At 38.0% G+C, this 17,534-nt stretch overlaps 1 protein-coding gene across 5 annotated transcripts in view; it reads right to left on the reverse strand.

The window, feature by feature from the left end:
* Positions 1–17,534, reverse strand: part of MIER1 (MIER1 transcriptional regulator) — a 54,002-nt gene that overhangs the window by 15,282 nt on the left and 21,186 nt on the right. For 4 of the 5 annotated variants that reach the window (XM_077823451.1, XM_077823449.1, XM_077823448.1 and 1 more), the window contains 4 exons: positions 14,635–14,805; positions 8,276–8,408; positions 5,518–5,582; positions 3,614–3,686 (listed from right to left, as the gene is read on the reverse strand). In XM_077823451.1, the coding sequence (XP_077679577.1) occupies positions 3,614–3,686; positions 5,518–5,582; positions 8,276–8,408; positions 14,635–14,805 (442 nt within the window). The remainder of the gene's footprint in view (positions 1–3,613; positions 3,687–5,517; positions 5,583–8,275; positions 8,409–14,634; positions 14,806–17,534) is intronic. The other variant, XM_077823452.1, reaches the window with a different exon arrangement.

Here is a 17,534-nt window from a genome sequence, read left to right on the forward strand (position 1 = left end):
ACTTGAAGGTCCTCAGCAATGATAGACTAACTGACAGAAAAGGCAAAAAGGGAGTCCAGTGTAACAAAGAAGTTATCAATCTCAAATCAAGTAGCCATATTATCTTAGCCAGCTCAGTAATTTTCTATGCACATCTGAAGAGTAGCATTTTCTTCCCCAAGGGTTTAGGAGCTTTTGCACTTTTGTCCTTGGCAGCGGACCAATGATGACTAGTCTTCTTCAAGAGGAGTAAAGAAGTGCAGTGTGTAGATGAGAAGCGTTGTCAGGAAAGTAACGGAAATACTTTCCTGATGGATTGTATTTTCTAAATGGACAACCTACCCTAAATTCTCAATTACTGAGGGACAATCTTCACTCATTGCTATATTTACTTTCCACAACCAACTCTCTGTTTATCTAAACTGTATTCTTTAATTTATTCACCTAAATTTGGATTATTGCTGATTGTGCACTATATGTATCTTATGACTTTAAAAACAAACGTTGTATTTGTGGATAATCTAAACACTATACCCAGATGTAGAGACACTTTTCTTAACCTGTATACTATATAATTTTTTAACATTAGCTTTAATAAAATTTTTTAATCTACTCAAGTTCCCTCAGAGACCTGGGTCAGATCTTTCACTGAATCAATTTTCCTGGTGCCAAGGGATCTGACACTGACATACGCTGCTCTCCCATTGTCCAGGCACCCAAGGCTGAAACATGAGAGAAACATCAGACACCAAAATACGATTGGAGCTACACTGATCATGGTGTCAGGTAAACGCACCAACCTCATGTCTTCAGTACTTATTTTTCCTGGGCTCTGCTCAGCTCAGTGCACAAGTGCTTGCCTTACGAGACACAGATGCAGAGTAACTAGGTATAAACTCTTTCAATTAACAACACAGGAGTCAATAAAATTGGATTGGGATATCCACAGAGAATGTGACATGTGTGGGGAGGGGGAAGGAGAGGAGATGAGGCCTGCATAATCACTTCAAGGAGGTGGAACTTGTAGACTCAGTTTCAGTGGGTACAGTTAATAAAGGCCCTACAAAAAGATAATTTATAAATATCCATCTGCCTGAGAGAAAATAGGTGACTAGTGTGTTCATCCTCCACAGACATTGTGCAGTCACAGGAGGGACCTGTCTTAAAGGTAGCAAACTTGGCCTGTATTTCCAAACAGGAAAGGGACCCAAGAACTAAAGGTATAAAAAACTGCCAAAATGTAAGCTGCAGTGCTTATGTACCAAGGTATACGCATCACTCAGACTGGAAATCCATACAGGCAGAGTTCAAAGAATAAATTATACCAAAACTGCATTTGTTATGAAAATCTTCATGGAAACAGAGTAAGTCATTAAGCTACTATGTTCAGCCAAGTGCTAAATTTCCTAGATGTTCACAATAATGTAATTCTACCCAAAAATACAAATGTTTATATTAGCAGTACATTATAAGTTATACTTGAAGAACAAGATCTCATCAACTGAGAGCCAAAGGGTATTGTTGCATATTGTCAGCCTAATTTATCTTTCCATTGTAAACATCAACACTAGTCCAATTTGAGGCCTGTGAATAAAGGTTTAATCCAAAAATACAGTGGGTGGGGAAGGAAAAAGTACAGAACAAAAATTATACCAGCACTAGTGTAATAACAATTTAGTGAAACTTCACCCCCCTCCCCAAGTCTGTGTCCATGACGCATACTTTCTGTTCTCAAACCAGTGACTGGATGCAAGGCCATGAAAAGCTGGTTTTTGTAGGCTTCTGCTGTACATAAACCAGCTGTATATTTTTATTGTAGGAGGCCACAAGTCATTTACAGTACAGTAAACTAATAAGAATGGATGAATCAGCAGCAAATTACAAGCATACCTTGTTGAATTTCAGAGAAATACAGAGTTCAAGCTCTATGTTAAGATACCTACCAGATAAAGAAAGGAGCACCAAAAGTAGTTTCTCCACAGCTAGTGGCACATACTTTATCATTTAGTGCATTCATATTTAAAATAGATTTATTCCTCCAAGTGACATTTTTTTAATAGCAAAAGCAACCACCACACCATTATAGCTAGGGATGCATTGTGGCTTCCATTTTAAACCCAGATTCATTCATTTGGAACTTTCAACTTATCGAGCTGGAATGTTTTGGACTTAATCTCTGCCCGATTTTTGATTTTTTTAAATTCAAGCAAAGAAAGATCCGCCATCTCAAAAAGTCTCTGAATATAAATCACATAAGGGTACACAAATCTTTTTCCATGGACTGTTCTTGCTAAGGTCATGAAGTTAAAGAAAAACGAGCTGCATTTGTATGCACATCTAAGTTTGCTCTGGTTTCAATTTCTATGACTGTTCCATATCCTGGGAGACTCAAGTTCCCTCTCCTCAAGCTCTTCTGACTATCACATCACCAGGGTGCACAAGCTGGGCAGGAATCACCTTAGCTATGGACCTATTAAGGAACACAGGATGGAAGCTTGCTTCTTGTGCTTCTCAGTAGGTCTACAGCGGGGGCAGATACCTGCTCTGCAGAACTCATTCTGTTGGAGTAAGGGCTCTGTTCTGGTGAGCACGGGGGTTACAAAAGCAGTTGCTTTACAAGAAGGAGAAATACAAAGCTCCTAAGTTTCACAGAACATTCATCTTACAAGGTCTGCCTAGGACAGAGGATTTGGTGGTATAGACAAAGCGTCCTAGATTAGGATATTTCTCAAGCTTTTTTTAAAAAAAAGCCATAAAAGTAGATTAAGAGAATTTTAAGGTTGAATAATTAAGCATTCAAATCAGGGAATGCCAAAGTCAAAGTTACATGTGCCATCTTAACGCTGTCGCCTCTAACATATATACTATAACTAAATTACACCAACGTATAAAATTTCTCAAATATTATATACAATTGTTTCCAACAAAGTATGCCAAACAATACTTAAAAAGGACTAGTAATAGTCAGCACACTGTATTTGTTAGCTGAATAAAAGAGGGCTCAACAAGCAAACTTTGAACCGCAGAAGTAAATTCTTTCCTTCCTTTCTATCCAACTCCTCAGAACTCCCCCAGTGAAACGTGAAGGCTTGGCAAGCCAGTCAATTGATGGCCTGTTATGAGGCTATATAGTCTAATACTGCCAAATATTCCACCAAGAAAGCCCTGATGTAGGCAGTGACCTACCATCTTGTTGATTGCATCCTGGTACCATTCTTTCACTTTTTAGAGCTTCATTTAATTGGGTTTAGCATTTTTCTGAGTTAAAATAACTCAGTTAAGTAACTGGTTTGTAATTAGGCACAGGTATCTAAGGCTCAGCCTATTGAAGACCACGAACAATTGTTACTGTTCTAATAAATTAGCACTTTGAATTATTTGACCACATCTGACAATTTTTGACTGGTCAAATGCCCAATTATTTTGGACCAGTCAAATGCCAACCCTAACACAGTGTAAACAGTTTCAAATACAGGCATATCTGCATGACCGAATAAATTGTCTTATTGTGCAAATCACATCAATTAATAGTTTTTAATTTTTCCTAAGATATCTTGCCTGAAATCCACCCTCAAGCTTTAGTACAGAAACTCTAACAAATCATTTCAGAAATGTTGATAGCGTCAAAGCTCACCTTTCTCATTCTCCTTGTATTTGCATATGCCAGCTGGAATTTCAGCTTGAAACATAGAACCCACCATAATTTCCTGTTAAAAAAAAAAAAATGTAGATAATGCACTTGACAATCTTATTTGTTTTCTATAGAATGACAGAGTGACAATATCCTTTTAAGCACTAAAAATCCTGCCACCAATAACCTACAAAACATGGGACAAAAACTAATCGGAATTTAAAAAAAAAAACAATATGGAAATGTACTTTTTGTCTATGAGGCTTTGAGAGGGTATTAAAAGAAACATACATTAATATTAAAGCTGTTCATTTTTAATTGTTGGACAGAGCAGGAGAGGAAGCAGATAGATAATCTATAAAGCTCAAAGTCATGAGTTAAAACTTAAACTTCAACCCTTTTCCTCTATTTTGGGAATTAAAAACCTTTCACATCGTGCAGAAATGTATTATGGTTTTTACTTTACGTGGCATAATTGGCAGAGGAAAAAGAAAAGTAAATACACATTCTTTTACATCTACTTATTGATATTAAAAACAGTTACATGTACTTCATATAATGCTTGAGTTATATTAACGCACCCCAGGTGTAATGAGAATTAGAACAAAGATGGCAATTACTTCAGTGTGATTTCTCACTTAAATCACAGAATTTATTTCACTAAATGAAATTACATTCTCCTGATCGGTCAGATGGAGACTGATGGATATGGAGCTGCTCCGTGATAATGTATGAATACTGTATGTGACATGGTTATCGTGATTTCACAGTAAGAATATGTCGGTTTAGTTCAATAGCAGGCTGCTAAAAAATACGAGCAGGAAGTGAAACAATAGCTCAAGATATACTATTTCTCAGTAAACACTTCAGCATGGTTAAAACACAAGGCCTGAGCTATAACTGTGAAGATCCTACCTCCAGATTACAGCCAAAGTTACAGGGACAAAGTTGGGGGCCAGTAGATCAAAAAGACTACTGTGTCCAGATCAGGGAAGTTGTTGCCAAGAAGCTGTTTGTTACTGACACCCCTCTCCACCCCCCATGGGACATCTGAAGAGGTAGGCCTCCCTGGGTCACCATCACCAGATGGTAGATCTTTAAATAAGAAACCAGCATGTAGACGGTTTTAAAATCCTTCCTCTCATATTATGCTTTATTCCTACTTCTAAGATTAAACAACACTTTGGTTTGAGAAGACTGATCACTGGTAAAAAGGGACCAAACTCCGCAAAAGAACTGCAGGTATCAAACCCAATCAGACCTACTGGGCTAAGCACAGTTGATACACAAGGTACTATAGCCCAGGGCCTGGCCTAGGAGTTGGCTAAAAGTGTGATTTCACCCCTGGAAAAGTAAAGGCAAAAGGCCTGACACCTGAAGGGGTGCATTCAGAGACCTGAGAGGGGACAGAGATGCAGCTTGTCCTGTAACTGACAGAGGTTTTTGAGGGAAACCCCTAAGCAGAGGCAAGGAAGTCAGAATGGGGGAAATCTCAAAAATGGAGGCTACTCCTATGCAAAGCGGTTCTTGTACCTGAAGGGAGTGGAAATCACCATGAACTTCAGAAAACAGACAGTGAAGAGAAAGCAAAATTTAAAAAAAACTCTTAACTTGGCAGCATTTGTATTTTACCCGCAAATTATGAAATGATTTATTGAAAACAAGCTAAAGATGACTACCTGGTGGTTTTAGTTAAGTCAGACAATCTTTTCCACCTTCTGGATAAACTGAAAATTAGCAAAAAGGAGCCTGTTTATAGGAACTAATTCCACTGAACTCTTATTTCTTGTTTCCTTCTGCTGATAGACTACAATACCCACTTATGCCTGGAATAACCAACAGTACACTGCATTTCATAGCACACTTAATAAAGATATATCCTTAATAGCAAGTCCTTAAATGTTTACCTTTTTCCAGTCTTCTGAAGGAATATAATCTTCATCTTCCTCAGATTCTTCTTCTATTTCACTATCTACAAGAAATTTTTCAGACATTATTTACATGGGAAGTACTACCATAAACCCTGTTCAGGCCAACATTATATTCCAGTAAAGTATGTCTTGGAGACAGATTGCTCAAAGCCATTGCTCGCTGGCTATTTGGATCTTTAGTTGTGACGTCACAACCACCTTTCTGTGAATGAACATATGGCTGGGATCTCACTGAGGAGCAAAACGGGAGACCACCACAACTTGGTCTGTCTTCCAGTTGAAAGGCATCCCATTGTGCCTTAGAAGAAAAAAAAGAATCAGCTAATGTGCTTACCCAGAGTGGTTAAATATCCTGTTAATTGGAAAGACAGCAAACAGGAAGAAGGTTGTAAGTTTTTAAGATGCAAATAAGTAAACAGTCTATCCATTTTTGGGCCCCACCATAAGACTTTATTCCCCTTCATCCAACTCTACTTGTATAGGCTGACAACATTCCAATTGGTCAGGTACAGTTGTTTTCTGCAAGCATGCCAGTGTCTTCAATGATTATACTGAAACAGGTTCTCCTTACTTTCAACAGAACTGGCAGGCTGTTGGGCTAGTCACCCTCATTTCATTTCAGATCCTGCATCCATCACCGTCTTTCCTCATCCTTAGAGCAACACTGGCACCACTACCAGCCTCTGTTGAACTGTTTGTACACTAGAACACAATATGTGGGTCACTCCAAATCCAGCTGTTACATGCTCAGGCACAATGACATTTAAAAATACTGGACTTCACAGCACACTCAGCTCAGCTATCCACGAGTAGTGCACTGAGAAAGCAGATTGCTTAATACCTGTGACATTCGGTACTTGCATTTGCTATAGTGAATTTAACATTTAGGAGTCCTTAAGTCAGGATGTGCGTCTCTAAGGAATGTCGGATAACCGTCTGTAATAGGGACTATCATTTGCATGGTATTGAAAGTAGCCACAATAATGTCAGCAGGTGAGGATCAGGTAGTAGAAAGACAGACCCTTTTATTAAATGCAAATCAGCATTCTGTTAAACATTGGCAGAGGAACCAAAAGCTAACCTAGGACATCTGTGTTAGATATACATGAAAAGGAGAATGTTACTTTGACTGTAAGCTCTTTGGAGCAAGGGTTGTCTTTTTCTGCCGTGTTTATTGTGTGCCTAGCACAAGTCCTGATTCATGACAGACTCCTAGGTGCTACCACAAATCCAAACAATAAACTTGAAAAATGACATTTCCAATGACTTAACTAGTGATGTAGATGTGAAGAATTTTAAATGTTAATTTCCTTTATTTTAAACCACTGGGTATACGGAGCTATAAGCAACCTTTAACTATAAAGTGATAATGTTTGTTGTAAACATATAGGTCTAAGACTCCAAATACCAGGAATGATACATTTTACCTTCCTCTGGTATAAATGGCTACCCCACACAGTGAAATATTTGGTTGTCCAAATGACTTGGCTGGTAATATCAGATGCTACTCATTAGGAGAATGCAGGTTTGAGACCCAGCTAAGTGTTATTGCAACAGCAGTGAGGGTTACATAACACTAGATCAGCAGTTCCAAGTGGCTGCAATAGTGAATTTTAAGCACATCTAAGAAACAGAGACATGATCAAAGAGGGGAAGTATGGAGCAGGGAAATGGTAACACTGAAAATGACGTTGTCAAGATAAATATTTTAAAAGAAAATTTCCTTCTGTGTTGCTATTCCCACCTCAGTTTATTAAAACCTGAAATATTTTAAATCTATTTTAGTTTATTTTTATTCATTTTTCTATTACTGAGATTAGACAATAAAAAAGTTTTACTTTTGTTTCTTGTCAATTTCATTTTCTAGTTCTCACTCACTAGCATGAAGGTTCTCAAAAAGTTTTTCATGGAGCAGACCACAACTTAAGGGATATTATCTTGTGGACCTGCACCTCTCCCATTTATAATTTAGTTTCCATGTAGCAACTACAGCAACTGCTTACTTGGAATATTTATATAAAGAAAACAATATTTTTATTGTCTTTTTAGGGTGAATTAGCAACTGAAAATATGGAGGTGAGCCAGCACCCTGCAGCCAGCCAACTCTTCTTGGACCATCAGCAGTGCTCCACAGACCACAGCTGGGGAAATGCTACAGCTGAGCAATACCGCAATGCAAGGTTACAAACACTGCAGGGAATATTTGCACTGATCCTTCAAGTTGGTCCACATGGGAAGACCACTGTAGTCACTGGGGCTCCAAGTGGATGGCAAAGGAGCTTTGCAGAGATGTAGAGGCATGTCCACGTGGACCTATGTGCAGGACTGGGGACTACGTTTCCACTGAAATGTTAAGAAGTTATTGAAAGCATTTCACTGGCCTTAGGTTTTGCTTTTCCTTTCAAGCATGCACCAGATTTAATCCTACACTTTTCCTTTAATAAAACCAATACAAAGTCCATGATTTGTAAAAAAAAAAAAAAAGAGAGGCTTTATCATATGTTAAGGACCGGGGACAACAAAGAACTATGTTTAATTTCAGGTTTCAGAGTAGCAGCTATGTTGAAGTGACTTGATAATAAAGAACAGCAGTGGGAGAAGAAAAGAGATCTGACAAACACTCATAAGTAGTAAGACTTAGATATTTTTTAGTAACTCAATATTTCATTAATTCTAGATCTTAATAAAGTTATGACAATTTAGATGATGGTGCATAGTACTGAACAGCACATACTTGTATCAAAATATTTACATCGACGTGGGTGAATTATCTCCTGTGGATCTTGAGAAGCAACAGATGGTGCTGGGTCATCATTGGAGGACTGTGTCTCATCCTCCTGACCTGATGAATCCTTTATGGTCTCCTCCTTAAATACAATAAAGCAAACAGGAGACCGTTTAAACCTTCTGCATTAGAGATAATCATCTCTCTTTTTTTATAACATTTTATTTATATTTCCAGAAATTTCAAACAGAAGAGGATGTTGTACACATAATAAACTACAGGTTGTAGTGTTACGAATGACAGGTACTGGCTGTGGACAGCCACAGAGATTGATTAGATGCATTACACAGTATTGGTATAGATTTTGAGAACATATTTTAAGCAGGTCAGGTTTAACATTAAGTCTTAGATGAGCTAACCAGAATTAAACACTGTATCTAGTTTTTCCAACATGGAAATTTAGGGTTAAAGTTTAATACCATGAGCAACAATAAGTATTGTCACACTTGTGTGAACTATCCTATACTTAATCACGCTTTGGTATAGGATGGGGATATGTTGGATTTCTATTACTGAGTAATTCTATGTTTCGCTAGGAGCAATTCCGGGTGTACACACCTAATTTTTTGTTAAGCTGTTTGTAAGGATATGCAGCTTGTGGATCTTAGAACCAAGGGATAGGTCAATTTCACAAGCTAATTCATGTAAACCACTAGCTTTTCACAAAATTCTCATACTGGGCACTCAAAATGTGTCAGTGAATCTACAGACAAACACTGAATGGTAAAAATTCCCTTCACTTTTAAGTAGTGAGGTTTTTTTTGTTTGATGGAGTAAGTTATGCACAATAAGCTAAAAAAAATTGGAAATTATAAAGGCATAGAGTTCTTTACAGCTCTCTTGCTCTTAAAGTACACCCCTATCTTTAAAACCATTCCCCCAGAATTTTGGATTTTTTTTTAATATCAGGATTAGGAAACACTGGATAACCATTTCTAGTCACGTGGAAGGCTACATCTACATTACAAGCTAGGGGTGAGATTCCCAGCTCGCATACACATACAGAGAGCGGGCATGAGTAAAAAATAGTAGCGTAGCCACAGCAGCACAGACAGCAGCAGCATGGCTCAGCCGTGCCAAGTATAAACCTGCTTGAACCCCATGAGGGCATGTACTTGGCACAGCTAAGATGTGCTGTTGCCCATGCTACTGCAGAAATGCTACTATTTATACCTGCACTAAGTATGTGTATGTGAGCTGGGAATCACACCCCTAGCTTGTAGTGTAGACGTAGCCAAAAAAAGTTACTCTTCAAGGTGTGAGGTTATCATAAAAACCTTCAATAATTAGATTTCACCCCACAAGAAGAACGTATCAGCATACTCCAATTCTAACATCACTGAGTTAAGTAAAAATGGTAAAAAGATCAAATATTAAAAGAACAGATGCTTGACAGAAATGAAATCACCATAGTGGGAGATATTAGAATTAAAGAAAGTTACATGAGAAGGGTTGAAAAAAATGAGTTAGTGGATTGATTTATGCATTTGGTGAAGATAACTAATGCAACTTGCTCAAACTTATTTGTTGAAACATCTCAGACACATTATGCACATCCTGTATGCTTTTAATGACAAAGCAGAAAATAAGCTGCAAGTTTAATAAGTAAACGGGAAATCAAAAATAGTCCAAATGCAACACAGCCAACTCAATGGTTCAATGGGAACTTTTAATGTACTGTCATTCCTTTTAAATTTCCACCCTCTATGTTGCATTAAATAGAGCCCACCCCACCCTCAATCGGTTTTCTACGGCTTTGTTTGTTTCCTTAAGTACAATATCCGAACCTTAAAAATTTCTTGTCTCAGAGTTATTCAACTTGCACGGATTTGGCAATTTTTACAGGGGAGCTTTTAAATCACAAGAACAAACTTTCATGCTTTAAAGAGCTGCTCATGTACTCAGTGCATTCCATCCAAAGGCTCCAAACCTGTAAACGGATACATGTGGGCAAGAGCCTCATTGATACAAGGCATGCAAGTGTCAATGGAATATTGACAAGGGTACAGAAGGTCTAGCCACACACAAGAGCTTGCGGAGTTGGGGCTCTATTCAGTATGCACTTTTCAAACGGTCAGAACTTTGATAGGTTTTAACAAAAAATTGAGGTTGACTTAAGGCACTAATGCTCCTTAAGAAGTAAGCAAATGCCAGGTTTTGGACATTTTAGCTATAGCCCTATTTTTAGAAGTATAGTTAGAATTTTACAACATATTTTAATCTTTTAATTATAATTGCTGCTAGGATTTCACTCATACTTTGAACAGAGACCGAACATATAAGAGTTCATGTCAAAGAGCTCTATTCTTTGCTCAGCCAAACACCCAAGTAAGGCAAGAGGACCTACTGTAGTCTGGCCTAGCATGTATAAACTTTAATTTGCTTTATCTTAAATCGGATTTACATTACAGGACCTCAAAAACAGCTGTGTCCTTAGCTTGTGTCCTTAGGTCTGGACAAAAGTAAAGGCAACCATTTAATTAGAGAACTGACAGTTTGTGTCATAACTAACTTCTTGCTGTGGTAAGAGGGCTAACCTTTCTAACGTGTGAATGTATGAGAGCATGTAGATGTTTAAGTAGTAGCACTATGTAAATTTATATTAAAAAGAACACAATTAGATACCAACTCAAATTCTAAGCAGGTGACAGATCAGAGGGTAACCCTTCATTCTTAAAGGTATCAGCATTAAATTACTCTACCCACTAGGGGAATCGTGAGTTGCTGATCACCATTGTATTAAAGTACATAAGTTAGCCAGAAGGGGAGTAAATAGAGTACATCACTCAATTAACGGTGCTTTGAAGGAGTGTAGTAAGAGTTCAAAAGCTGAGAAAAACTGCACCTCCTTGACTGTATGGGTTAGTATGTGTAAGGTTAGAGTCAGAGTTTACGGCTAGAAGGGACCACCAGATTGACTAGTTTGACCTGTTGTGTATCACAGGATACCAACACCTCATCCACATACTAAACCCAAGAGCTGAAATTAGACCAAAGCAATCAAAAGTAGACCAAAGATTCATCATGTATTTCATTGATCTCCTGATATGACTAACTGTGTTGATTTGATCATTTGGTCAACTGTTGATCCCATTTCATGTTATTAATATCTTGATCAATCAATTCAACCTCTGTAAGACTGTGTAGCCTTAGATTTAATCATCATATTGTTCCATCCTGTTTGTTTATGAAAATTATATTAATTTAGCCAGTAATATGTTGATTTAAATTATATTTGCTTTCACATTATCTTAATAGAATCCATAAATCATACCAAACTGGTTTCTTTCTCAAAACAGCAACAAGGCTAAATAACCTCAAAGGCACAGGTGATCCTGGCCATATATTTATATCTCATTACCCTTACACCTATCATGCAACTTTGTGCAAGTCACTTAACCTGTCTATTCTTTAGTTTCCATATCTATAAAATGGGTAAGATAGATCCTCAGTTGTGAGTGCTATAATAAACAGTACATTATTTATATTATGGACAATATTTCCTTTTTCAATCCATACTAAGCTTCCTAACCTCCCTCAATCCTGTTGGTATTAACCATACAAAGGATTTTACATTACAACTGTAATACTGTAAGATTATATGCTTTAAAAGGCCACCAACAATGACCAAGTTATAATTATGTCATGACAGTATAGAAGAAATCAGAAACAGAATAATTACAACTATAGTTAAACGCAGGGTCTGGAGAACTGCAAGCAGAAAAATGCCTTCTAAAATAAAAGATGTTCGTTTATCTTAAGAGTTCATAGGACTGCATTTTAAAGAGGCCATGATTATAATGATATATTCTCACAAAATATTTGATCATATTTATTTTCAACTATTAATTATAGAGAAACAATCACTGTCAGTCTTTAATATGTCAGTCAAGAGTGATTTAAAATGGTTAATTTCAGAAATTCAGGCCATCTGCAACCATCATGGGATGACTTTTTGTTTCAGTACCACACCTGATCAATAAAATCATCATATCCATAGTGATATGCTCAAATATATAAAATAGATTGTTTTCAGATGAGTCAGACACTATGTTTTAAAGCAGACTATAATCCTGTTGTATATAATGCTGCACTGTGCAATTTATAATTGATCTCAGCATCAATTCTGGATGCTATAAAGATGAATTACAGCAAGGGTTTATGGGATGGAGTAGATGTTTAGAGCTCACTCCTGAACAAGTGAGCAAAGTTCAAGTAAAAGTGCTTTTCACAGGAGAATAGAAATTGCTGGACTGGGTCAGACTGCTGATCCATCTAGACGAGTTTATTCTGGATCTGACAGTGACTAGGTATTAGAGGAAGCTGCAAGAAACTTGGCAGACAACAGTTATGGTTCAACATGTGTAAAAGGGCCAAAGCTCATTAGTAGTTGATCCTTAAACTACAACTGGATATAAAGCAAGAGGGATGAGGGGAGTAAAACCTAATTCAGCCCTCTGATAAAACCAACTCAGGTTTGTGCCACGTGGACCTCTTACGCAAAGAGGGTGTACCACTTGTTACTTCTTCCACATTTCTATTTGGAGACCTTTTGAAATCAATTCTGCAGTATTTAAGAGTACAGTATTCTTGCAAGTATTCATAATAGATTTGACTCCCAACATAGTGCAAACTATTTCTGTTTCAGCTTCTGTACTAGATGACTGGAGGATAGCTAATGCAACACCTGTTTTTTTAAAAAAAGACTCCTGAGGCAATCCTGGCAATTTCAGGCTGGTAAGCCTAACTTCAATACCAGGCAAATTGGTTGAAACTATAGTAAAGAACAGAATGATCAGATACCTAGATGAACATGATTTGCTGGGGGAGAGTCAACATGGCTTTCATCAAGGGAAATCATGCCTCACCAATCTACTAGAATTCTTTGAGGGGGCAAACAGACATGAGGATATGGGTGATATAATGTACTTGGACTTTCAGAAAGCCTTTGACACGGTCCCTCACTGAACGCTCTGAAGCAAAGTAAGTGCTTGGAATAAGCGGGAAGGTCCTCTCATGGATCAGTAACTGGTTAGAAGACAGAAAACAAAGGGTAGGAATAAATGATCAATTTTTGGAATGGAGAGAGGTAAATAGTGGGATCCCCCAGGGATCTGTCCTGGGACCAATGATTTTCAAGATATTCATAAATGAACCAGAAAAAGGGGTAAACAGTGAGGTGGCAAAATTTGCAGACAATACAAAATTACTCTAGATGGTTAAGTTGAAAACAGACTGTGAAGAGTTACAAAGGGATCTCACAAAACTAGGTGACTGGGCAACAAAATATCAGATAAATTCAAAATGTTGCTAAATGCAAAATAATGCAAACTGGAAAACAATCTGAACTATACATACAAAATCATGGGGTCTAAAAATTAGCTGTCACCACTCAATGATCTTGGACTCTCAATGTGCAGCGGCTGTCAAAAAAGCTAACATTAGAAACCATTAGGAAAGGAACAGATAAGACAGAAAATATCAAAATGCCACTATATAAATCCATGCTATGCCCATACTCTGAATACTATATGCAATTCTGGTCATCCCACCTCAAAAAGGTGACATTAGAATTGAAACAGGTACAGAGAAGGGCAACAAAAATGATTAAGGGCATGGAACAGCTTCAGCAGGAGAAAAGATAAAGACTGGGACTTTTCAACTTGGAAAAGAGATGACTAGAGGGGATATAATAAAGGTCTATAAAATTGTGACTAGTGTAGAGAAAGTGTTATTTACTCATTCACATAACACAAGAACTGGGGATCATCCAATGAAATTAATAGACAGTAGTCTTGAAACAAACAAAAGGAAGTACTTCTTCACACGATGCACAGTCAACCTGTGAAACTCATTGCCAAGGGATATTGTGAAGGCCAAAACTATAATGGAGTTCAGAAAAGAACTAGATAAGTTCATGGAGGATAGATCCAACAATGGCTATTAGCCAAGAGGGTCAGGGATGCAACTCCATGCTCTGGGTGTCCCTAGCCTCTGACTGTCAGAAGCTGGGAGCGAATGACAGGAGATGGATCACTCAATGATTGCCCATTCTGTTCATTCCTTCTGAAACACCTGACATTGGCCACTGTCAGAAGACAGGATACTGGGGTAGATGGACCATTGGTCTGACCCAGTATGGCAGGTTTTTATGTTCTGCTTTGGTTTGGCATCTTGCATATCCATGAAGGGCTTTTATGTACTATTAGTGACTAAACTAGAAGGAGCATGCAAACTAGTTCTGAATTTCAGGACAGGGTACTAGACAACTGAATGGGAAAATATTTCCAATTAATACAGTCACTTACTTTGTTTTCTCCACTACACCCACTGTTGTCGTCATTATCAACATCTTCATCATCTTCTCCTTCCTCTTCCTCCTCTTCCTCGTCATCTTCATCATCTTCCTCTTCTGGAAGTGGGACTGTACCATCATAGCCATAAAGGCTAAGTAGTTCATTAATTGGCATTTCACCTTCCTGAATAACATCCACCAAGCAAAGTTTTGACTTCCACAAAGACATTTCACATTACACAGACCTTCTCCACATTTTTAAGATATGTATTTTACACATAACCTAGCATGGGTAAATATGTGAGGAATGCATGTGTTAAGACCATCTCGGCTAACATAAGCATTTGATCATTGGGAAAAGATTGGAAACCTTACAAATCTGTGGAAAATTACTTCCTGAACAACATATGGCAGGACTTGCAACTTCTAGCAGTGTAGGAATTTAAACCTGATTTTGCATACATATTCCCAAATTATGCACAATACTGACTAGCAGGTCACTGTTCACACAGATACCCCTCAGCTCTTCATCACGTGCAAGAGGTAAATACTATTGAGCACACTGTTGCACTACTTTTTAAAAATCAAACTACTAAAAATAGTCTACAAATGTGCAGTTAAAAGTAACCCTCAAAATATTTGTTCATTTTTAGGTCTTTATATTTAAAAAAGAGGTTCTACTCTGAAAGAGGACTACATATGGCTCCCAATTTTTTTTTAAATCATCGGTTATGTTCAGTTTAATACAAAACATTAACTGTCAGCCCAGCAAATTCAGCATTGGATCTTTCATTCTGCTGGCCAAATTATACCCTCTAACACCTATGTAACCTCACTGCCTCAAATGGTGATGCACAATGGTGATGCATCTGGTTGGCCCTGTTATTGGAAGTTAGTAACCCTTCTGTTGATAAACAAAGAAGCAAAGAACCCAGCTGACAATCCCTTCGCACTGCAGTACTCCAAAAAGCAAAAAAAAAGTAAAAACATATTTTATCATGAAGCCAGTAGACAGGACACAAGCAGCAGATCAGTTGAGTAACATGGCAAAATTTTTACATATTCATTCTTCTTCTTTTGAAGAACTCTGTACAGCTAGAAAGCTTGCCTCTCCCACCAACAGTAGTCCAGTGAAAGATATTACCTCACCCACCTTGTCTCTCTTTACTTTGGTGGATTCTCTGAGCCTGCCTTACCCCATTACACTCCAAAAAGCTTTGGGTTCTAGCAACCATTTGTGACAAGGTGGGGGTCAGCTGGTATCAGATTATGATCTCTGTGTTGTCCTATTTGTAGAAATATAAGCACTGTAACTGCACAAGTCTGAACTTTCCCCAGGGCAGTTATTGTATCCCAGAGCGCTACCCTGCCCAGGAAAGGTGTAGGACACCTCGAAGAGACTATAACTGAGATACATCAAGACTGCAATCTAGGGCCATCACTTCATTTCTCAGCTACTGGCCCACCCCCATGAAACAATGTATTTTTCTACATGGGACCTACAAAGGTAGGGTGGGAGGGAGAACAGAAACATGACTGTTAGATCTGGAGCTTCTTATTTTGAGCACATGGCCCAGAGTCTGAGGCCCTATTTAAGACCACGGATGGTATCCTCTCCATAGTGGGCCAATCACCACCACATGTGAACTTCAAGAGGGACTGCCCAGCCTCAGATGCTGACAAACCATGGACTCATAAATAGGGGTGAGCTCAGACTAGGGGATGGCATGTCTCTGGACTTTGTTATTTTCAAAGATCTATAACTCTTGAATGCTTTAAAAGTAAAGTCACTTTGGTTAAGCAATTCCTTTACTAAACTTGCGTTCCTTTCTTTCCTACTACACTGTCTCTGAAGGGATTAAACTAGTAAGCTTGGAGTGCCCCCTACCTAGGTGGAACTCATGGAGCATGTGACTTGGGAGGTCTGACACTGGTTTCAGGATATACAGAAGCTGGATGGTGGCATTCCACATCTCAAGGAAGAGTATCAGACGAGATCTGAGCCTAGAAAGAGTGTTCCAGAGCTAGAACCAGTGACTAAATTCTGCCCTGACCTAGTTGGCTTGGATCCAAGAAGGATCCATTCACAACAGGCTGATAACTGTACAGTGGAGTACAGGGCCAATTTATAACATCCTTCCTCTACACATGGCTCCCTCTAGATCTACACATGGCTCCCTCTAGATCTAAACAGCACCACTGCTCATTGTCTTGCTCAGCAGAAAATCAAAACATGGAGACCCACCAGAGTTTCCAACTCCTGCCAAAGAACAAACTCTGGTCCTGACCTTTGATCGCTGCCATGGCATCACCAGGCAGTACACAACTATACCACCAAGCTGACCCTTTAAAAATGTTATATAAAATATAAGGAAGGAAAGCAATTGTATTGAAAGCTCTCTCTACACACTTGAGGAATCCTATTTCCCAGAATTCACCCTTTCTAGACAAAGCGTCTCCAAATTTGTAATAAACTGATTTACTTAACTTCATTTTCATCTTTAATATCAAACCTGCAATTACAAATGTAAGTGACAATTCATTATTGTTACTGAAGATTAAACAGGCTAAATAGCTTTTTAAAAGTTAAACTGGTAGTGATTTTCTGTAGTCGAAGAAAATTGTACTTTAGATATAAATTTGAAGATAATTACATGTGCTGAAAGCCTTTCAACCCATGAAATCACAGACTGCATTTGAACTAGTTTAGAATTCATTATGAACATGCTTAAACCACGAAGTATTGTTCCTGACTAACCAGTTGCAATTCAAGTCAAAATTCTGCCAAGCTCATATCCCCTAAGAGATCACTTAAAGCAGTATTTAAATGCCAGCAAGAGCCCAAGATAAAAAAAAATAATTGTTAGAATGCAATTATTTTCAGTACACATTTTAAGATGTATGCATAGTTAT

Source organism: Eretmochelys imbricata, chromosome 8 (genome assembly GCF_965152235.1).
Source record: "Eretmochelys imbricata isolate rEreImb1 chromosome 8, rEreImb1.hap1, whole genome shotgun sequence".
NCBI classification, from domain to species: domain Eukaryota; kingdom Metazoa; phylum Chordata; order Testudines; family Cheloniidae; genus Eretmochelys; species Eretmochelys imbricata.